Source organism: Ursus arctos, unplaced genomic scaffold, assembly GCF_023065955.2.
Source record: "Ursus arctos isolate Adak ecotype North America unplaced genomic scaffold, UrsArc2.0 scaffold_29, whole genome shotgun sequence".
NCBI classification, from domain to species: Eukaryota; Metazoa; Chordata; class Mammalia; order Carnivora; family Ursidae; genus Ursus; species Ursus arctos.
In genome coordinates this window covers 20,268,568-20,293,106 of record NW_026622974.1, presented here as the reverse complement: position 1 = coordinate 20,293,106, position 24,539 = coordinate 20,268,568, and the positions used below count along the sequence as shown (strand labels likewise).

Here is a 24,539-nt window from a genome sequence, read left to right as displayed (position 1 = left end):
GAAGTGTTATAGATGTAATACATCTATATTTTAGTAAGGCATTTAATAAATTAATTTGAAATGGATATTTTTAGTTACTCAAATACTTGAAAGCTAAAATAGAACTTAAAAAACTTACTGTCATAAGAGATAATGTCTGTGTAACAACCTATACAGACATAAGGGCGATTCTACTTTGTTAGTACGTTAGTTATGTTCTAAAATGAGTAGAAAAGATAGACAACATTTGGTTTATTGAAAAACAATTTAACATTTAAATGTTATGCTTATCACAGACATTTAAAATTAGATATTCTTAAAGGTATACCCTTGAAAATAGTACATAAATTATTAATTGGAAGAAAGAGCAAAATATTTTGAAGAACTATAGAAAAATAAAAATCTTTAAAGTCTTTGTTGGAATGAGAGAAATGTTAGTGCCAAGTTAGAATCATAAATATTGAAATAAAAGAATAGAATAAAAAAACTACTTTGAAAATGGGTATGGCAAGTGCATAAGATCACTGAAAAATAATTGATAATTCACAGGGGACATAGGTCATGGCATTCTAGGAGCAGAATAGATGGAAAGAGACGAAATATTATATCAGCAATCACATTCTAATAAAACATTTAGAATAAATATTTAGAATAAAATGTTTACTCTGATAGGCTGTGAGCTTGAGTAAGTATAATTTTTGTATCCCTAAGAGCACAGAATATAATACATATGTTTTTATTTTGGTCATTGTTGCGTTGTTTTATCAAAGTCTTAATATATTAATCATGGTTGTTTTAAATTTCTAGTCTGATAATTGCAAAATCTCTCCCATATTTGAGTCTGATTTTGGTGCTTTCTCTTCAAATTGTACTTTTCATCTTCTGGTATGCCTTGTAATTTTGTACTTGTAGGCTGACATGTTATGTGAGAAGGAACTGATGTAAGTAGATCTTTAGTAAGATTATTTTGATCTGGCTAGGAGTCAAGCCGTGTTTACTATTTGCTGTTGCTATAGATGTCAGAGGCTATATTTTCTCCTGATACCCTTGTTTTGGTCTCCCCTATAATCACTGGGTTTTCTTAGGACTTCTTTGATAGACCTGAGATGTGCAGCTCTTTTGGTTATAACCCTTGTTATTATGAAGGAGTCCTATTGATGTGGTTAAGGTGTGGAGGGAGGGGAAGCTTCCAATAGTTCTATGATTAGGACTCAGTCTTTCAGTGACCTTGTGCCTTACCTCTGGGCTGTGACCTTCACATGTGCTTCTCAGTCCCCCTCGCCTTCAGAAAACTTCATGGGGGGGCACCTGGGTGGCACAGCGGTTAAGCGTCTGCCTTCGGCTCAGGGCATGATCCCGGTGTTATGGGATCCAGCCCCACATCAGGCTCCTCCGCTATGAGCCTGCTTCTTCCTCTCCCACTCCCCCTGCTGTGTTCCCTCTCTCGCTGGCTGTCTCTATCTCTGTCGAATAAATAAATAAAATCTTTAAAAAAAAAAAAAGAAAAGAAAACTTCGTGGGGCTAGAATTGAGTATTTCCTTTCTCCCAAATTGATTAGGCTCTGGTAAGATCGTTCTCCTCCAGGTTGGGCCTTAATGTAAGAACCACATAATATTCTGGGAGTATTTCAGAACAGCTATTCTCTCCTTCTACTGGAAGAACAGAGGGATTTTTCTCCCATCTTCATTGTGAGAACCTGGTAGAATTCCTGGAGGTAAATCTTGTGAAAGTACGGAGAATCCCCTATGACTGGACACCTCTGGAGTTTTTCGCTCTCAAGATTGTCCACACTGCACCTCCAGCATTCTGACAATTACTTTCTTTTCCCACCTGGTACTGGATCCAACAGTGGTCCCTGCCCCTGAGTTTCTGCTCTGGTGAGCTATGATTCTCTGTACCTGCCCGACTGTCCCTCCAATCTGGCAGAGAGCAGTTTGCTCTATGAACTCAATTCTCTGACAGAGCTAAGGAGAGTTCTTGATTTTTAGTTTGTTCAGCTTTTTATGTTTATGAAGAAGAGAAGGATGATTTACAAGCTTCTTACAAGCTGGACCAAAAACCAGAAGTCCTGTGACTGTTTTAAGAATGAAAGGACCTATGAATATATTTAATAAGGAAAATAGATGAATTTTCCTTCATTCATGAAATTCAGTGTGTCTTTTAAAACAACTGATTTCCTTATTCTAATTACGTTTCCCAGGTATCTCACCTCAAATGTTTGTTCTATTTTCCAGAGTTGCTAGAGATTTTCATGGAATGCTTAAACGATGCCAGTTTAGCTGGCAGTCAGATTCACCACTAGCATGTAGAAAAAAAATATATAAATTACCTTGCACAAGTAAGTGTACCACCTGATACAGTATCACATGCAATCTCTGTTAAAGTACATTACAAAATATCAAATTATTGGGCATATATGAGCATTGGATTTCTGATTATAATGATACAGCAAAAGTTATGAACTATTAAACCTTTTGCTGAAATAATTTGTAAGAATTCTCTTTACATTGTCTGTTTATGTTAACCTAAACTTCTCTCTGATGTCCTTCTTCCTCAAATAGATCTTCAGAAAGATGCCACATTTTTTCTATGTTGCTTCTATTTAAGCTACTTTAAAAACACTCACTAATTACATTGCCATATAAAAATGTGAACTTAGCTGTATGTTTGTGAGATAGAGAAAATTAATATTACTATAATTATTATTTCTTTGATAATAAAGAATAATTTGAGAAGTGAATAGCCACTACTGGATAAGAGAATGGGAATCTAATTTTTTTTTCATTTCTGAGAATTAATTTTTGGTAGATAACATTAAAGACTTGAACTCTCAAGTTTTTATAATGTTTAGAGCTGTGACAATCTCTGAGAAACTGATAATTAGTGTGGATTGTTCTTTTTAGTAGATGAGATTGTAAAAGTGAATCAAAACATTAAAGTACTTACATTATTCTAAAATTCAAATGCTCTGTAAAAGAATTTTTTTTTTTTAAAGATTTTATTTATTTATTTGACAGAGATAGAGACAGCCAGCGAGAGAGGGAACACAAGCAGGGAGAGTGGAAGAAGCAAGCTCTAGCAGAAGAGCCTGATGTGGGGCTCGATCCCATAACGCCAGGACCACGCCCTGAGCCAAAGGCAGACGCTTAACCGCTGTGCCACCCAGGCGCCCCAAGCATTTAAGTGACAGAACATAATTTATTGGATGTCCTAGATTTTTTAAGAAAATTCAAGACAAATGATCTTCCTCTTTTTAATTTGATCAGCATTGCTCATTTCTTCCTCAGTAAATGACTTTCTACCAAACAATATCGATCCATACATTAACTGATGGCTGTCAATGGGCCATACTTATTGCGTTTTGCAAATGATAGTCAATAAAAGTGTTAATCGCATTCTTTAAATTAAAAGGGATCTTTATGTAGTATAGAAGCTGTATTTGGATGCAACAAAATGGAGGAAAAAGGAAAATCTATTTTCTGAATGAGAAAAAAAATGCTCAACTTCTACAGCAGTACAGTTTGCAATATCTGATTTTTAAATGTCATCTTCAAAATAGACCTAAAAAGCAATACACAGTATAGCAAGATAGACTGTTTGATTTGATGTTTGTCTGTGGTTCTGGCATTTATTTTTCATGATATAAAGTCAGTGATATTTTTAATGAATATTTACAAGTATTTACTGTGTTCAAGATCCCATAATTCATCCTATTACATAATTAAAATGTATGTGTCTCCATATAGGAAGTAAGCAAAAGTACAGTGCCTAAATTCATAATTTCTTTTTTTAAGAGATGTTTTATTGCTTTGATATTTATTCATATTTGAGCTCAAGTTATTGATATATTTGATCAGTCAAAACACATCTTAAAAAAAAAAACCCAGCACATCCTTTGGACACTCGCTGTAGCAAAATACTTGGAAGGCATTTATACACGAACACATACTGTTCTTACATTCAAATTAGGGAAAAGAGAACAGGTCCGTTTGCAGACACTTGAATGCACAAACAAACAAAAACAACGTTCCTTTTAAAGGAAATTTGATGCTTTGCCTTAATATATTCTAAGCATATATGGTGTGCAGAGCAGTATACTAGATCCACAAAATAATGTAAAAAATTCATTAGTTTCAATTTCTTACCAAAACAGAGTTTTCATGTGAGTGAAGGAGACAAATATGTAGGGGATAATACAGTAGTCAACAATGAGTTCAAAATGCAGGAAACTGTATGCTGAAGGAAATGAAGACATTAACTAGTATACTGTTCATGTGGTACTAAGGTTAAAAATAATAATGCAGTTGACAAACCCTGAGTAAAGTAGTCATTGGAAGAGCTTTCTCAAGGACAAAGATTATGGCTTCCTCACAAGGGTTAGAAAGGTATCTCCAAAAGTGTTAAGTCCTCATCTGTACCTAATATCAGAAACCTACCCTGAAGGATTGCTCAGTACTACTAATGAGAATGCTAAATATATACTAACCAGTTAAAAAAAAAATCTACTTCTCAGGACTAGTTTCATCATAAACAGAGATGTATGTTCTAAGCATTCTAAGTAATACAGTAACTTAGTATTTTATAATCCAAGATATATTATGGTTTTGGAGAAAGAGGGAAGGTGCAAATTTGAATAAAAACATGTATTTTAACAATGCAAAGAGGATATCCTCTGTATTAAATACATATACTTTATTATGGGAAATGCAGTTTAATATTTTCAGAAAGAGAATATTGAAAGTAACAACTTGTCCTACAATTTATGTAATTGACATGTAGCACAGCCATTATGCACAATCTAAACCTCTCAGGATAGTCATGAATATTGATAAATGAAGTATAGTAGAATTATGATTACCCTTTGAGCTATTTAGATAATATGGGTAACGGTTGTCCACCTCTTATCTTTATGTGTCCGCAACTTGTTTAAACATGGCTAGCGGAGTAATGTTTATATTTCAGTAGAAACTTAGAATATTCTTGGTGTCATATATTGCCACAGAAGAGAATAGGTTTAACATTTTATTTTTTTTTTTTTAAAGATTTTATTTATTTATGTGACAGAGAAACAGACAGCGAGAGAGGGAACACAGCAGGGGAGAGGGAGAGGAAGAAGCAGGCTCCCAGCCGAGGAGCCCGATGTGGAACTTGATCCCGGAATGCCGGGATCACGCCCTGAGCCGAAGGCAGACGCTTAACGACTGCGCTACCCAGGCGCCCCAGTTTAACATTTTAGATCCCAGTTAGATGGAAGTTTCTTTGGGCCTCAGTTTCCAAATAGATAGCATGAGGTTGCAAAATCAGCCAGGATAACATTGTTAGTTCATTGGAGAGTTGCCAACAGAATCTTTTTTTTTTTTTTTTTTTTAGAGTAGAGAGATTGAGAGTGCGTGAGCACGAGGAGCAGAGGAGGAAGGAAAGAGAATCTCAGGCCGACTCTGTGCTGAATGCGGAGCCCAATGTGGGGCTAGATCTCACCACCCTGAGATCACAACCTAAGCCAAAACCAAGAGTGGGACACTTAACCGACTGTGCCACCCAGGTGCCCTGGGAACAGATTTTTAAATGCGCATGCTTATAGACTGGTGTTCTTTCCTCTACACCATACCTTTTATTTAATTTATCATTAAAATAAATATCTCCATGTAATATTTGTGGTGGTATGGGTAGAAGATATAATTGAGCTACTTTTCAAAATAAAAGTGTAGGTAGGCTGAATTCCAAAATCCATTCTGTAGCCTCCCCACTATCAACATCACCCCACCAGAATTGTTAAAATTGAAGAACAACATTATTACCCAAAGTCTATAGTTTACATTAGGGTTAACTCTTGGTGTTGTATATTCTATGGGTTTTGATAAATGAATAATGATATGTATCCACCATTATAATATCATACAGAGTGTTTTTACTGCCTTGAAAATCCTGCAATTTACTTATTCATCCCTCTCACCCCTCTAATTCTCAGCAGTCACTGATCTTTTTTACTGTCTCCTTGGTTTTTCTTTTTCCAGGATGTCATATCGTTGGAATAATACAATAACCATTTTAGATTAGTTTCTTTCACTTCGTAATATGCATTTACATTTCTTCCATGCCTTTTTATGGCTTAATAGCTCCTTTCCGTTTTCATGCTGAATAATATTCCATTACCTGGATGTACCACAGTTTATCTATTCTCCTGCTGAAGGACATCTCAGTTTCTTCCAGGTTTTGGCAATTACAAATTAAGCTGCCATAAACATCTGTGTTTAGGTTTTAGTGCATTCATAACTTTCCAATTCATTTCAGCAAATACCAGGGAACAGACTATTGCTGAGTTGTATGGAAAAGTGTGGTTACTTACCTCCCTCCCAGTCCCTCCTGTCCTCTGTACGCTGCTTTGTTCTCTCCAATAATAAGTTCCATTTCAACAGTAACTATGCACATCTTATTACTTCTTTTCTCCACGTCAATACCACATAAAAATTCAATCTAAATATTTATTTATCAAATGAACAAGAACATGGATGAGACTATAAATATTTTGGTGCTTACCATTTAATAAATTTGCAATACAGATTAGATGCAATGCCATATACCCTTAAAGATATAATGAATTCCTTTTTATAGTAATAAAGTGATATAAAATGCCATTTGAGCCATAAGCTACCATTAAAGTTAATTATTGTTGGTGAAGCATTAACTATTTTCCAGGCTAAGTGTTTTGGATGCATTACCTTATTTAGTGCTTAAAAACAAATTGTGACATACGAATCATTGTTATCCCTATTTTATGGATATGGAAATAGAGAGGTTAAAACACATGTGTAGCTGGTAGATCAGAAAGGTTTTATTCTGCATTCACTCTAGTTCCAGATCTTCTTGCAATGAGATATGCTCAAATTTCTCTTGGCAAACACAGTCACACTAAAAAGGATTTAACTCCTATAATTTCTAGAAAAATTCTCTTATATTTTTACACCAAAATTTCTTATTTCACACGGTTCTTACATTATAACAAATGGGACTGTGCATTTTACATCTGCCAGTTTATTCTATAAATAATTAAGTGCAGGCTAGGCAGCAGGAGGAAATAGGATAACACATATCTACTGCATTTTTTTGATGATAAACACCAATCTCTCTGTTTCCCTGCTTTTTTCTGGTATTGCCACTGAAAACAGCAGGATTTTACTTCTTCCCTTGTGGCCTGGGAGTCTTCTTTAATTCATAATCAATGCACCTGGTTTAGCTTCCCCCCCCTTAATTAAAAATAAATGAAACTAAGAAAAGAGTCAATCTATAGGGAAGAATAAGACCTGTTGCTTGTCCCTCTGCATGCAGCTCAGGGGCACTAATGTTCAGCACAGCATATTTTGCTTTCTGCATTTGATTTCTTTTAGGTGTTAGATGGTATTCTGGTACCATAGTGCTTTTATTTATTTATTTATTTATTTATTTATTTATTTATTTATTTAGGTCTCACCTTATGTAACTGTTTTCATGTCATTTGTACTGGCATTTGCCAAGTAAGGGGAGGATTGTATGCATATTCTCAGAATGTGAAAATCAACTTCAAAGCATTCTAACTATAAGCCTAATCCACTTCAATCTGAAAGGAGAGAACATGTATTGTTCCAGTGTGTTATAGAAAATACATAGGCTAAGTAGTGTTCAGAAGCCCTCCTGTTTAATGCTTTAAAATGAAGATTGCACCTTTGTGTTTTAAAGGATATGCATGAAGAAAATAAAATGATCAGTATTGTGATGAATCATGTGTCATGCACACAACTGTGGCTATCTGGTTGGCATATAATAGCAGCCCAAAGAGAGATGGACAAACAGACGATATTTATTAACAAATGTGTTTTGATAGAGACATGTACACAAGATACTATAGATGTCAAAATAAAGGGAGAGAGCCCCACTTTATTTGATTAAATTGGTTCAGAAAAGAGTTCCAACAGGAGAGCAAGCCTGAACAATAAGTGTGACAAGTACGATTGGGTGTAGATTGAAGTTGCCCCATAGACAATACGAATGGAAGATTGCAAGTTATTTACAAGGAGTACAAATGGAAGGATATGAGGGTGTAGTATTTAAAAAGACCCTGTTATTACGCATATTCTTTCAGCACTTAGTATATGTATATTATTGGACTTAGATTAACAGAATTGTTTGAAATGTGGTTTAATGAGCTCAACAAGAGAAGATAAAACACGAATAGAAAAAACTATAACATAGATTAGAAAGAGGAATAGATAATAAGAAATAAGAATTATATTGATTCAGAGGATGAAGACATTATTTCCATTGCAGGAACTAGGAAATGAACCATGAAATAAGTGTCTTTTCTCATGAACAATAGTCGAACTTCTGTGACTGGGGAAAAATGCCCTAAACAGTATAGGTATTTAGGGTAAGAAACAAAGTTTTAACTTTCTGGTTGCTAGCTCTCAAATGATAACTAGGGAATCCTGGATGTTTACCTTGGTGAACTTATAGTTATCTATTAGTTTCATCAGTTCTTCCGGAAATAGGAAATTAGCCCAGCGTATCTGACTTCTGAGATGTTTTAATAGGTCTTTTACTTGTACCTACTCAGGACTCTGAATCAGGGATCAGATTCTAGCACTGCTGATTCATAGACAGTGGTCTCAGGGTGAGAGAATTTGGAAACCACAAGGATGTTATTGGCATTTAAGAATCTCAGAAATTTAGTTGTATCGGTCAAAATTTTCACTTGTAGTGAATATGATAGTTATTAAATGATTCTGATATGAGTAGATTCTCAGTGTTGTTGTGTTGAACTCAAATCCAGTCAAACACATTATTTTAATTTAAATTAAATACAGTGGTATTTCCAACATGAACTGTGCCACAGCCAACCCTACAACTTTAAAATTCAAACTATCTCTGTTTTCAAAGCCCAATATCTATATGTATTGTTAAAAACTCACTAGTACCTTTTTGATTAAAATCAAAATAACTGAGATGTCATTGAATTTATTCATTGTAGAAAGTTGATAAAATACTATCCACTTAGAATTCGGAAGTACTCTATTCATATATACCTTCTATCAAACTATAATATGTTTATTGCTATATAAATTAATTTATTTCTAAAAATTGATCTGGACTTTTAATTTTCTCGTTTTATTTTTTTATTTTATTTTTTTAAAGATTTTATTTATTTATTTATTTGACAGAGATAGAGACAGCCAGTGAGAGAGGGAACACAAGCAGGGGGAGTGGGAGAGGAAGAAGCAGGCTCGTAGCAGAAGAGCCTGATGTGGGGCTTGATCCCATAACGCCGGGATCACGCCCTGAGCCGAAGGCAGACGCCCAACCACTGTGCCACCCAGGTGCCCCTCGTTTTATTTTTAATGAGAAAACATCATAAAAGTATTCAGAGCAGGGGAACCTGTGTGGCTCAGTTGGTTAAGTGTCTGCCTTCAGCTCAGGTCCTGATCCCAGGGTCCTGGGCTTGAGCCCCACATCGGGCTCCCTGCCCAGCAGGGAGCTTGCTTCTCCCTCTCCATCTGCCTGCCTCTCCCCCTGCTTGTACTCTTTCTCTCTCTCTGTTAAATAAATAAATAAAATCTTTTTTAAAAAAAGTATTCTGAACAAATTTATTACAAACGGAATTTTAATCCAATCCATCTACAAGTCCAAAAAATTTTTTAAAAATGTAATTTATGTTTTTTATGTTCAGGTGCTTACCAGTATAGAAAAAGGAAAAAAAAAGTTTAAATATCTTTATTGCAAATATATTAGAAATACATGATGTATGCACATTGGTCTGAGTAATTTTTATATATAATTCATATCCAAATATATCACTTATTTATCAAATTGTACCTTTAATTTAGTAATTAAAATTTACAGATTCTCAAATTATGGGCCCATTGGACTCCACAGGATTTTGTTTTGTTTTGTTTTGTTTTTTTAATAATGATTTTTTATTATATTATGTTAGTCACCATACAGTACATCCCCGGTTTCCGATGTAAGGCTCGATGATTCATTAGTTGTGTATAACACCCAGTGCACCATGCAATACGTGCCCTCCTTACTACCCATCACTGGCCTATCCCATTCCCCCACCCCCCTCCCCTCTGAGGCCCTCAGTTTGTTTCTCATAGTCCATAGTCTCTCATGTTTCATTCCCCCTTCTGATTACCCCCCCTTTCTTTATCCCTTTCTTCCCCTACCGATCATCCTAGTTCTTATGTTCCATAGATGAGAGAAATCATATGATAGTTGTCTTTCTCTGCTTGACTTATTTCACTTAGCATTATCTCCTCCAGTGCCGTCCATGTTGCAGCAAATGTTGAGAAATCGTTCTTTCTGATACCTGAGTAATATTCCATTGTATATATGGACCAGAACTTCTTAATCCAGTCATCTGTTCCACAGGATTTTTTTAATTTCACCTGTGAACTTCAATGGAAACTAAGTAATATGAAGATCTTGTCCCAAGACTCAGGTTCAACATTTCTAATCAATTTGAGTTGACTAGATCAAAGGTTTTTGGTTCTCCAGCTCATGAGAACTATTACTCTCTTCTTTTAACCCAACATGAAGCTGACTTACATAGACTGATGCCACTGGAGCATACTCCCCAAGAGTACCCTTTACTAGCCTGTGATCCCTCACGCTAAGCTAGACACTTAAGGACTGTTTTTTGCTCTTAAGAAAGTTATAGTCTACTGGAAGTGCAAAATATGTCCAACAACAATCACAATATGACAGATAATAGCTGAAGTTAAAGTCTGCACAATATTTCATGAAAGCGCAGAGGTGATGTATTTAAAAACTATATGAGGAACATATAATATAAGGAACATAGAATTTCCAAGAGAATGTTGAGTTGAGTCAAAAAGTTGAGTATCCAGTTTACCTAGGTTCAGAAGGGGAATATGTGGTAGTAGTGGTCTTCAGGAAGGAAAATAATATATGTGAACTAGTATTATCATAGTATATGTGAAAAAAAGTGATAAGAAATAAGAATATATTTTTAGAAATGGCCAGCGACTGTGTGTGCTAGGCTAAATCATTTTTACTTTTTCCTAGGAAATTAATAACCCACTGACAATTTTTTAAGCTAAGCATGTCCTAGTAAGACTTTTATTTTAAAAGATAACTCTAGGGATGCCTGGGTGGTGCAGTCAGCTGGTAAAGTGTCTGCCTTCAGCTCAGGTCGTGATCTCGGGGTCCTGGGATGGAGCCCGGCATTGGGCTCCCAGCTCACCAGGGAGTCTGCTTCTCCCTTCTCCCTCTGTCCCACCCTTCCCCTCTCGTGCTCTCTCTCTTTCTATTGGATAAATAAAATTTTTAAAAAATAAAATAATTACTAAATAAAAGATAACTCTGGCACATATTCTGTGGTTAGTAAATATACTTTTCAGGGCTTGCCTCTAAAACAGTGTCTCTCAACCTCTTGCCTCATCGACCTTCTGTACTAATATGTGTTGCCTGAAAATTTGTTTCTAGTACTAATCTTGGCTTCTCCCCTTTCTACTTGTCTTTCTTGAATATATTCCAATGACCAGATCAGGGGACATGTCTGGTTCAGTAGAGTCCTCAGGATCTTTATCCCTTTGTTCATTAGTTCCTCTAGAAATTGTCCCTGAAGATTAGAATCGTATAGAAAAGCAATGAACCTATATTTTCAGGGAAGAAAAATCCACTGAAGCAAATCCTTTGAAGATCTGGTAGCCAAATTTAATGAGAGGAAATAAAGTTATCTTCCAAGCAAGTAGAGACCTTACTTCTAGAAAGTAGAAGCCTCATTATCAGACATTGCAGAAGTACTTATCTTACACCTTAGAACTTAAATTGGGCTACCGTGTTTCTACTTAAATAAAAATTCCACAAATTCTCAGTGTTTTTCAGACTTTACATGGCTTCATGGAATTATGGATCCATAGCTTTTGTTCATGGTCTAGGATTTTATTTTTAATCGTTAACCTTATTTGAGAGAAAGAAAAGTAAATGATTTGAATAACAACTGACCAACACATTCAAAAGGATTTTGAAGAGCTTTCAGCCACACACTGTAATTATTCCCTGACAGAAATCCTCATTATAATCTTCCTATAGAAATGGACACTTAAGATTTTCACAGAAGGATATTGTGGATAACCTAGAATTTAATATAAAAGAGGACTATATTGCAGAGTTCCAAGAAGGATACTCAGAAGCCATTCTGGATGTATTAGTTTAAACTTGAGTGAGAGAGAGAGAGAGAGAGATGATTATGATGATAATGAGACACAGAGAGATAGAAAGAAATAGAAAAACATGATGCATCAAGTTCAAGGAATAGGTAGCCAATCCAGACACATCTTTTGCCCAAAAGAAGAAAGAAGAGAAATAAGTGCACAATGGGGGAATGGGAATTCCTATTGTCAAGGAATTCCTTTGTCCAGTCATCATGCAGGAAGAAAAGAACTCTAGCACTATATGTTTCTTGAGATCTTGCCACATTTTTTGTAGATGTTTGAGATAGAGAATAAATGCAAGTATCCATTTAGCATTAGTGCCACACATAGCCTAGGCAGAAGGATAATTCATGCCATCTGTAGAACTATCTATGTGCACTGTCAGATGAGCTGTGTACAGAGAACATGCATAGATCAGACTTACTTCTTCAGGTCTGATCACTGACCCAGCCTCCACAGAACAGTTCAGATGATCACCACTGGAGAGACCCTATGACATTTAGAATACTACACGAGGAGGCTTTATTTTTGGAAGGTGAATGCTTAGGCTACATTCTTCTTAGATCACAAGGTTCATATGAGTCTGTGTAAAGTTTTGGTCACATAAACCATCAATAGTCTTCAAGGTTTGGAAATCCAAGGGATATTTCACCAGACTACTATTCCAAAATCCTGATTTCTTATCTGATGGAGTCTTTCAAGATGGATGGAGTTTTATGTTCATAGGAAAAAGGAAATGGGGAAGTATCTAGATAAAATGTGTTTTCAAAGGCATGTTATCTTTCATTTTTTCCAACAAATGTTTACTAACCACCAACTATGTAACTATGTCCCAGACATAATACTAGCCCTGGATGTTCAGTGGAGAGTGGTTAAAGGCATTTTTACTATGCTGGTAAAGACATGTAAGTCGAGTTGGTATACAAACAGTCTTACAATTAACAATTCTAATTATTGGTATGGACTCTACATATTGATATTATACAGGAAATTCTAGAAAAACTAGAAATAAAATATTTATCTAGTCCAATTGTATATCATGACAGTATCTCAATATTACATATTTTATGTCAAAGCATTCTTAAAATTTTATCTCTGATCATTAATATAGATTCTTCTAGTATTTTGTGGGTGAATGATATCTATCTTTGAATATTATTCTCACATTCAGATTGACACCTATTTTACCTTTCATCTCCCAATCCAGTTAGATAACTACATACAGAAATTTGCCAAGTATCATTTATAGGACAGCAACACTGAATCAACAACTTGGAAGTTTTTTTTTCCTCTTTGTCTAATCAACAAGTTATGAGAGTAGTATACTAACTAGGTGTAAATTATTGGTTATCATTAACATGTGTTGTCTGAAGCCACCATATAGAGCAAGAAGCTAGAGGTTCATACATAGCCGACTCTTGTGGAGCAATCTGAGAGTGGCACACTTCATGACCATTTACATCTCATTGGTTAGGAGTAAATCACATGGTCACACATAAACACAGGAGTGACTAAAGCATGTAGTCCAACAGGAAGAAGATAATAGGTATAGTGAACATGTAGTAAGCTTTACCATGCTGTTTGGGATTTAGCTAAGGAAAATATAGAAGTTTCTCTAGGATAAATTGTGTTGCTGTATGTGTGTGTGTATTGGGGGAGAGAGAGAGAGTTCAGACAATTAAAATATTAAAATCTATTTGAGGAACACTTAATTTTAAAAAAGATTTTATTATTTTAATTGTTGGTACTTGGGTATATAACAAGATGTTTCCTATCAAACTCAGAATTAGGAAAATAAATTCACCTTTGAGACTTAAACTCTGAGAACAGTACATTTTGGATGTGGGCCCAGAGATACAACATAGGAAAGAGAAAGTATGACTCCCTGGCTGCTAGACTTATGTGTCACCGGAAGAATGAATGTATTAACACATCCAGTGATATAATAGTCGACAATATTAGAAAACATATCAGAATCATAGAGACAAATGTTAGCAGTGCCAGTGTAAAATTGTCTAAGGATAGATAGTTTAGTCAATGACTATCAAGTATTCCAGATCATTCTTATGGAAATATCTTGGCTTTACATCATTAAGCTCTTTGAATTTGCATCATTAAGCATTTGAATCACCTTGTTTTACATGTTCTGATCTAATGCACATCAAGGAAATCTGTGATTCTTGTGTAGCTAGACTGACACGAAGAAAACTTGTTGACCATGGGGCATTTGAGGATCCCTTACCCTGTGGTGGTGATTTCTCAAAGTAATTAATAATGGCTTCTGGTTGAAATTTAGTAGGAAAATGTTGACCATGAAAATATTTATGAGATGTATAACAGCTATGTTTTCACCATAAACTAGTACATTGGCATTCTGATCTCTGTTTTCTAGTTTTGTGTGCATTTTCACCAATCTGTGAATTCTTTCCAAGCCTTGCTGCTTACCCTTGAGTGGTCTTTGGTCCTTAATATGTAGAATCACAAAATATATCTTTTCTTGCTGTTTCTTTTATTACTTTTGCTTCATTTTTTACTCATTTCTACATTTTAGGTTTTTAAAGTGGTTATATAACATCAAGAATCCTCTGACATTATAAATACTTTCAGGTGTGAGTTAAAAGTGAATATAGAATTTATAACTGAAACAAATGACAAAAGGATATCTAAAGCAAAATTTACATTTTGTGCAAATTAGATACAATCTGGGACAAATACTAACACAGTGAAGTAGGGATACCTATTGAATATGTCCTTAGTGTCAGGAAATAGGCATGCATAACCATTTTTAAATAATACCTGAATTGTATTTCCTTAAAGTTCAAAATCTACAAATAGTATAACTAAGTTTTAATTCTATATTTGAAGGAGACCCCCCTGATACATTTGCACTTACTTCTGTATGTATCACAATTCTCTTCGCTATGAGCTAAAAACAATTTCTTTATGTAGACATTATCTTATAAGTATATGGCAGAAATAGGCTATTCACATAAAAGAAACCATATAAGGATCATTGCTCTGTAAGCCAACACAAATTAAAATGATTCAAACATCACAAGAAAATGTTTTCAAATTATCTGTTGCATACACTGCATTTTATATTCGCTTCCAACTAAATATGACATTTAGAACAGAAAAGTTTATAATTTGTAACGAAGCTTTTAGATCCATATTGATGACCACACAGTACAAATTTTTCATTGGAAAAAAAAAATCCTAGAAGGAAATAGGAAGTAGTATTTTGGCTTAAAATTAAAAGAATTAAGAATAAAGTTAGGCATTCAATTGAGCATATCCCAAATTTGAAGGATTAAATTAATTCTTAAACACAGATAAAATTTACTGTAGAGACTTTATTTTCAAGCAAAAGAAGGCAATGATTTGAGCTATCTAATAAGACTATGAAAATACCTCAAAACTAACTTAAAAAGTTCTCTCTCGGGGACAAAGAAACTGTGAGCTTAATTATGGTAATTATCATTTGCAGACCTTCTCCACTGGGTTTTTTTTTGTGGTGATGAAATAGGGAGCATTACTCGTTTACCTCCCATCTCTCAAAGAACCGATGTCATTTCTACGCAAACATATACGGTACCTGCTTCTGACACTTCAATCAGCAGCTTTCCATCAGCAAGGGCTACGAGGCTATGGACCATAATGACTACTTACCCAGTTGATCCAGGTAAGTAGGTGAGAGTAAGTTATGGAGAAGATTGAATCTGATATAGTTGTGTATTGAAACATATTTTCTGACATTTCAAATCTTATTTTTCTGTGATACATGATTTTTTGGGGGTGTAAAATTGTTTTAGGACTCTCGTTCGTTATGTTTCATGTTTTCAGTTTTGTTGTAAGAATATTGATGTTTTTTACTAATAAATGCTCTTTCTGAAACAGTGTAAAAAATGTTCATTAATATCTTTATTGCTATGTATAAATTTTGGTAGATAACTGACCCCTAGTCCCAGCTGATTTTAACTATCAGTAAAATTTATTTTAAAAGACCTTGAACTACTTACTTTATTGTATCTTTATTTAACATTGTCTGAATCATTATATGTAAATTTATATTCCTATCAATTTATTGGAAAATTTGTTTAAATCTGGGTTTCTTTCCTATTTTGAAGTATTTTGACATGTTGAATATGTTTCAATATGTCTTATTTAATTTACTAAATCAAATGATGCCATATTACAAATAATACGTTATATGTTAAATTCCAAATTCACTCTTTATATAGTCAGTGTCACTAAGGATAATAAGAATGAGAATTAGAGCTATTAACAAGGTATTCTTTGTTTAAGAAAAATGTTTTTGAAGGCTATTGGGTATTATAAGCAGAAAGATAGTCTGCCCTATTTTTTGTCTTCATAATTTCTGTTCTTTTAAGGACTTAGGTTGACATATAATGTTATCAAATATAAAGAATATCGTGCCTATTTTGGAAGTAAAATGATACTTCTAATATTTGTAAACCAATATGTCATATATTCATTGATTCTATCAATCGCAGAGTTGCAATGTTTCATGCTTTATTATTCAAAGAGGTCATTTGGTTTGGAATATGTCATTACTTTTTCTTTTGTAAATGCTCATTCCTTGTGTGAATATATAAATAAAAAATATAAATATATAAATATAAAATAAAGAGTATATATATTGCTTTTCTTTATAATTGGAGTATAATTGAAATACAAATTCTATTATGTTTGGGTGTATTAAATGATCCCATGACAAATCTAGTTACCATCTGTCATCATACAAAGTTCCTATAATATTATTGACTACATTCCCTATCTTGTACATTACATCGCCATGACTTATTTATTTTATACCTGGAAGTTTGTACTTCTTAATCCCCTTTATCTATTTTGCCCTCTCCACTCAGCCCTCCTTCCTTTGGTAAACAAGTTTATTCCCTGCATCTATGAGTATGTTTCTGTTTTGTATGTTCATTTGTTTTTAGATTCCACATGTAAATAAAATCATACATTTGTCTTTCTCTGAATTATTTCACTGAGCAGAATACCCTCTAGGTTCATTCATGTTTTCACAAATGGCAAGATTTCATTCTTTTTATGGGTGAGTAGTATTCCATTGTGTATTATATCACATCTTCTTTATCCATCCCTCTATCAATGTACATTTAGATTGCATCCATATTTTGGCTATTGCATATAATGCTTCGGTGAACATATTAGTGTATATATCTCTTTGAATTGATGTTTTCACCTTTTCTGGATAAATATCCAGAAGTGGAATTGCTGGATTATATGGTATTTCTATTTTTAATTCTTTTTAGGAAAGTCCATATTGTTTTCCTTAGTGGCTGCACCAATTTACATTCTCACCATGTACAGAAGTTCCCTTTCCTGCACATCCTCACCAACACTTGTTATTTGTTGCCTTTTTGATAACAATCTGACAGATGTGAGGTGATATCTCATTGTAGTTTTGATTTGCATTTCTGTAGTGATTAGTGATGTTAAGTATTTTTTCATGTGCCTGTTGGCCATCTGTATGTCTTCTTTGGAAAAATGTCTGTTCAAGTCCTCTGCCCAATTTTTTTTTTAAGTAGGATCCACGCTAGGCATGGAGCCTAAATCAGGGCTTGAGCTCACAACCCTGAGATCAAGACTTGAGCTGAGATCAAGAGTCAGATGCTTAACCAGCTGAGCCACCCAGGCACCCCATCCTCTGCCCATTTTTTTAATCCGTTTGTTTGTTCTGTTGATGTTAAGTTCCAGAAAATTTCTATGTATTTTGGATATGAACCCCTAATCAAATGTGTGATTCACAAGTATCTTCTCCCATTCCATAAATTGACTTTTTTGTTTTGTTGATGGTTTCCTTCATTGTGCAAAAGCTTTTTAGTGTGATGGGAGCCATTTGTTTATTTTAGCTTTTGTTGCCCTTGCCTAAAGAGTCTGGTCCAAAAAAATATTGCTAAGACTGATGTCACACAGCTTCCTGCCTATATTTTCTTCTAATGTAATGGTTTGGGGTCTTACATTAAGTCTTTAGTCCATTTGAATTTATTATATGGTGTAAGGTAGCGGTCTGGTTCCATTTTTCTGCATGTAGCTGTCCATTTTTCCCAGCACCGTTTTTTAAAGAGACTGTCTTTTCCCCCATTGTATTTTTTTGCTTCTTTTGTCATAGTTTAATTGACTATATATGAATGGGCTTATTTCTGGGCTCCCTACTGTATTTCATTGATCTATGTGCCTCTATTCATGCCTGTGTCATACTATTTTGATTACTACAGCTTTGTAGTATAGTTTGACATTAGGACACAAGATACCTCCAGTTTTGTTCTTCTTTCTCAAATTTATATAACACAATTTGTTTGACTTTAGCCCTCGCATGGAGTATGAATAATAGGAGTCTTTGCATTTATGCAGATTGTGAAGTCACTAAACTTTCTCATGCACTTTCATTAGAAATAAGATTTACAGAGCCATTTGTTTGCTTGTAATGGGTATGAGGTGACAGAGCAATTTGCAGAAGAGTGAGTCCAGGGCCAAAGTTGTTCATTTTTAATTCACTTTTCTGATTCTTTTTTTTTTTTTTTTCTTTTTCCTCTCAGAAGTTCCAAAACAGACAGACATTCTCAAGCATGATGTTCTCCCAAGCACTGGTTTGGCAGCATTAAGTATTGGCATATCTTTTGAAAGCTATTTACTCGAAGAACTGATTTCCACTAGAGAGCCCTCAGCCAAATACAGTCTTCCTTCTTCCACAGATGTTTCCTCTTCTCAGTTTCTGAATTTTGGTGTTCATGACTCAGCACAAATTGTCTGACGCAAAACATCCGTATCACATATGCCTATCCAAACTTCAGTAGCCATACCAGGATTCCTTTTCCCCAGTAGGGGAGAGAGGACCCCATTTATCATCTCTTCTTTCACGACAGATTCTATTTTTCCTACAGAATTTTTATCATTTGAGAACAATCAGACTATTGCCTTATCTACTACCACAATGAGTTCAGTAATTACTGGCATTCCAGGGGCTGATATTAAGTTAAACAGGCACTCATTACTCTCCCGTGGATTCCTGCTCACAACTGCTTCTACAAGTGCACCTCCAATTGTCTCTAGGGGGGCTCAAGAGGATATTGAAGAATATTCATCTGTTTCCTTAATTTCAAGAAGAGACTACTGGAGATTGCTGAGCTCCTCGACGTCTCTCATTTCTCCTGCTAAGATAATTATATCTAAACAGGTAGCCATCTTAAACTCATCAACTCCGTACCAATTCACTACACAAGCCTCCATTCCCAGTGAATACCAGGTTATTACTGAAGCATCTAGCAACCAGAGACTCACAAACATCAAATCACAGGCTGCTGATTCTTTAAGTGAATTAAGCCAAACATGTGCAACATGTTCTATGACTGAAATAAAATCCTCTCATGAATTCTCAGATCAAGTTTTGCATAGCAAATAGACCCACTTTTATGAGACATTCTGGATGAACTCAGTGATATTAGCCAGCTGGTATGCACTAATGGGAATTCAAACTATCACTTCTGGGCATTCGTTTTCTTCTGCTACTGAAATAACGCCATCAGCGGCGTTCACAGAACTGTCATCTTTATTTCCTTCTAAAAAGAGTACAAAAAGAAGGATTTTATCCTCATCCTTGGAAGAATCCATTACCCTATCAAGTAATTTGGATGTTAATTTATGTTTGGATAAGACTGACTTATCCGTTGTCCTGTCACAAACTGCCTCTTCAGACCTGATGAATACTGATTTGACTTCAAAACTGGCTACTGATGATCCCTCTGTGTCAGAAAACATGTTAAAACTATTGACAATAGGGCACTTTGGTGTAACTATGGCCCCCACTGAGATACTGAATCAAGACAATTTATTGGGTGTGCAAGAGAGTAAAGAATCTCGTCAACAGTCCAAACTTTACACACATGATAGCTCTCTAGATTTTGAATTAAATTTACAAAGTCATCCGAAAAGTATACATTCAAGTGACCTCGAAAATAACCTGCCACCTTACATGGACTCGATGTCTGGTTTTTCAGGAGTAACCTCTAATGTCGAATTTTATGCAGTTTCAGCACCTCTGTCACTTCCAATACAGGCCTCTTCCCCTGAGTCTGTACTTATGCCAGATTGGACATATTACAAAGATTATCTGACCTTAACATCTGATTTAAAAGAAGCGCTCAGAACTTCTTCAGAGTGGTCCAAATGGGAACTTCAGCCTAGTGTGCATGATTGGGAATCTCCTGATGTAAGCCAGAGGCTTTCCATCACTAGATCTCTTACTTTGTCTTCCCTGGAGTTCATTCCTCGTCAGCTGATGATTTCTGGTGAGTTTCTCAGTTTCAGTTCAGTAAACTTTTAGAAATGAGTTTCTTTTCTGTGGAGGAGAAAGAGCCTGTCATGGTCACCAGGTGCTCTAAACAGCCTCTTTGTAATCAGGGTAGCAGCCAGTTCAGTGGGGATGACACCTGCTGTTGTACCTGACACAGATGGTTATTCTTTATGCACTGCCACAAAGGCTACCAGATCAATACAGGAGTATGTTGGAGACAGCTACACTGCTGGCAAGCAATCAGAAACTGAACTAGTTCTATTCATTACAATAGATCTTTCAAAGTTTAGGAATAACTTTTATTATTCTCATTTCTTGAAATAGATTCTTTGTCAGGTGGAACACAATATAACATACATTTTCTAACATTTTTTTTTCAGCATAGTATTTTTTTTAATGGGAAGATGAGGAAATCAAGGGAACCTTATTGGGTATTGCCATCCTACATACCATGGTTTATCATTGTTTAATGCAAAGCTGTGATGCTTTCATTATATATAACTCAGAATATAAATTAAATTCATGACCCTTATTTGACAAAAAAAAATACATAAAAATTGAAACTAGATAGTATCCCATGTGTAAGTTTGAATTCAGTCTTGAAATAATTAATGAAAAGCTGCTTTTCTTGGGAACTATTCTTACTTTAAAGCATATTAGAGATTATTAGTCTCCTCTACCCTTGTGATTACTGTCAAATTGGGAAACATGCAAAAAAGTTTAAATAACTGTACTTAGCAAAAAGAGGGAGTATTTTTTCATCATCTAAAAAAGTTCTATCTTGTGGAATGTCAAGTGAAATTGTGGCAGTGAAGTTTATTTTCCTTCAATGAGAAATTTATAGGTTTTGTTTATTATATATGCATATTTATAGATTTTGTGTGTACGCTTAAGTGTGTAATCTGTGGCTGGCAACTCAGCAATGCAAAAGACCAAATCTTACCTTTGGTATGTCCAGTGTGATGATTTTCTTTACAAAGTTTCTAAGAATAACATAAATTTTAATTACAAATTTAAATGTGGTATTTTCCTTGTGCTTTTACAAGACAGTGGCCTGTTGTTGTATAACAGTTAAGACTCATCAACAATATCTATTACCTCACTTCTCACATATAAGTGCAACAGAGTTACATTTTCTCCTCTCATACAGTGAGTCCCATAGCCATACCTTGGAAATAATCAAGACACAAATTCTCCATTTCCAGAAAATCAAATCCTAAGTTTGCCTTTATGAACAAAAACTTGTCACATTCCGTTTTTCCCATCCTGTCATTCCAACTGCAAACACTCTTTGGTGATTTTTTTTTTAAGATTTTATTTATTTATTTGACAGAGATAGAGACAGCCAGTGAGAGAGGGAACACAAGCAGGGGGAGTGGGAGAGGAAGAAACAGGCTCATAGCGGAGGAGCCTGATGTGGGGCTCGATCCCGTAATGCCAGGATCACGCCCTGAGCCGAAGGCAGACGCTTTAACCACTGTGCCACCCAGGCGCCCCGGTGATTTTGACCTTTCCAATTCTGCTACTGTTCTTCCAGTTTTCCTTGCCTCCCTAATTATTTTAGATATGCTAATCAATAATTTGCAAGGCACTTGCCGGCCAGTATGTTCACCTACTATGTTGACCAGGGTTAAATCAGAGAATCAACAACACACTCCAGTTGAATACTTGGGAAAAGTTTAATTTAAAAAAAAAAATTACAAAGATATGGGTAAAGTTTAGGGAAAATAATGAGGGACAGTATGGTTCTGAAGGGACTAATAACAGCAGAATGTCATTACCACCTGGAGTCCTGAAGAGATCAAAGGAAAGAGAGTTATCAGGACCCATAGAGAGGAAAGCTACCAGTTCACAGATGCTGCCTCATTTAGGGAGAGAATACAAGCAATCCAAAGCAAACCAGTCAAAAACAGACCAGAAGATAATATACCCAACTTCATTCTCTTCTTGTCTTCTGGACTCCTGCAGGTGTTCCCTATTGGCCAAACCCATTCAGGAGCTGAAAATTATCTTTAAAAACATATCTACACATCTATCTAATCTTTTCATGTAAAGAAAAGGGACAGTTGGCCATAGTAGAATGGCCTGCAGTACTAAAATCTTGACTAGGTTCCAGGTTCCATGACACTGCCAAAATATAGCATAGGCATGTAACTGATAAAGGGAGAATTTGCTTGTATGTTTCTAAAGTGAACCATTGAGTACGACTACTTCCTCTCCACGTGTGACTTCCATCCTAGGAAAGTATAAAAGGTAGAAAGCTCATATTTCTGGGCTCCTTTGCTCTGATGGATTCCTCACATTTCATGGGTGGGTAGGAGAAAAAAGATGCTCCAGGTAATCTCTTGTGATGAGTAAAGTGAAGCATCATGGAATCATGGCTATCAATATGCTTCTGAGAGTTCTGTGTAACTTTTGAAGTGTATGCTTGCCGGTTCTGTAATATAATGACATCTACTAAACTGAATTGAAGTTGTCTTTGTCAGACATCCTCTAAATCAAACCAGTCTTTGTGGTTTTGTTTAATTTATGAAGCAAATTAAGTTTAACTGGAAAATAAAAAGGGGGGAGGCACCTGGCTGATTCAGTCAGTAGGGCATGCAGTGAGTTTGAGCCCCGCATTGGTCTTAGAGATTACTTAAGGAAATTTAAAAAATTATTTTTAAAAAAAGAGAGAAAAAAAGAACATTCTCTAGCAGTTGGTATGATTTTCCTCTAGCAATATGATTCTCTACCAGTTGTGTGAGAAGGTTTTAAGAGAGAACAGCCAGAGATTTCTGATCCAAAGATTTTCTGATAGCAATGGATAACAAAAATAGTACTGAAATGAAAATTTTATATATGAGTTCCATTTATTCCATTCATAGTTGTAAAATTCTAAATTAAAAAAATTCAATATAGTATTCATAAAATTCTGGTAAATGGCAAAGGGATATTATCTATTAATAAAAGGTGTGTCAAAGAAAGATATTTAATAATATAATTTACCACATCATTAGGTAAAAAGATATTGACAATTTATAATCTACTAAGAGTATTTTTTTCTTTCTCTTTTTCCTTTTTTTCTATCCTAAGGGATTTATGTTATCTTCAGATCTTTTTGGTATATATAATTATTTCCAAGCATAACAAAATATGAATAGCTTATAAGATTCAATGCCATTCTTCAAGTTGAAACATAAGACATAATTCCATTAAACTCATAAGTCAAAATGCCTTATATATGCATATGCACATATTTTGTGCATACCATTTAGAAAATCAAATAGAAAATATATTACATAGCCAAAATACCATAAATAAATTAAATGAAGATATGCTGTCCTTATTTGAGCTCTTGAAAATGTGAGCCCTTAATACTAAAGAAACACTACATTTGAAAAGTGTAAAACAAATTTCAAACAAATTCAAATAGGATAATATTTAGAACTTGATCAAGTCATTTTAAAGTCAAAGAGAATAGGGGAATATTGAATAGAAATGGCACTGAGAGCATTGTATGTTTATGAAATATATTAAAATAAATTATAATAAAATATGGGTATTATTACACTGATTATATACAAGGAAATAAAATAGAAAGTCCAGATTCATATGTTTAAATTACATATAAAAGAGATTTGAAGATTTTCATATTCAACAACTTGTGTTGCTGCATTTTATTTTGAAAACTCTTCCTCTGTTCCCTTATACCAGAATAATTTATCTTTTTTTTAAAGATTTTATTTATTTATTCAAGAGAGAGAGAGAGAAAGCATGAGAGAAGGGAGGGTCAGAGGGAGAAGCAGACTCCCCGCTAAGGAGGGAGCCGGATGCAAGACTCGATCCGGGGACTCCGGGATCATGACCTGAGCCAAAGGCAGACAGTTAACCAACTGAGCCACCCAGGCACCCAACAGAATAAATTCCGTGAAGACTAACTAGATAAAATTATAAAATAAAACCTTAAATAATCCAAATCAAATGCAAGTTAATATTTATTTCATCTCTAACTGGAACTTTTAAA

The 24,539-nt window shown here is 34.9% G+C and overlaps 1 protein-coding gene across 1 annotated transcript in view; it reads left to right on the top strand.

The window, feature by feature from the left end:
• Positions 1-24,539, top strand: part of EYS (eyes shut homolog) — a 1,472,707-nt gene that overhangs the window by 739,426 nt on the left and 708,742 nt on the right. Inside the window, 2 exon segments of the mRNA XM_044387239.3 lie at positions 15,677-15,871; positions 18,783-20,528. Coding sequence (XP_044243174.2) covers positions 15,677-15,871; positions 18,783-20,528 — 1,941 coding nt within the window.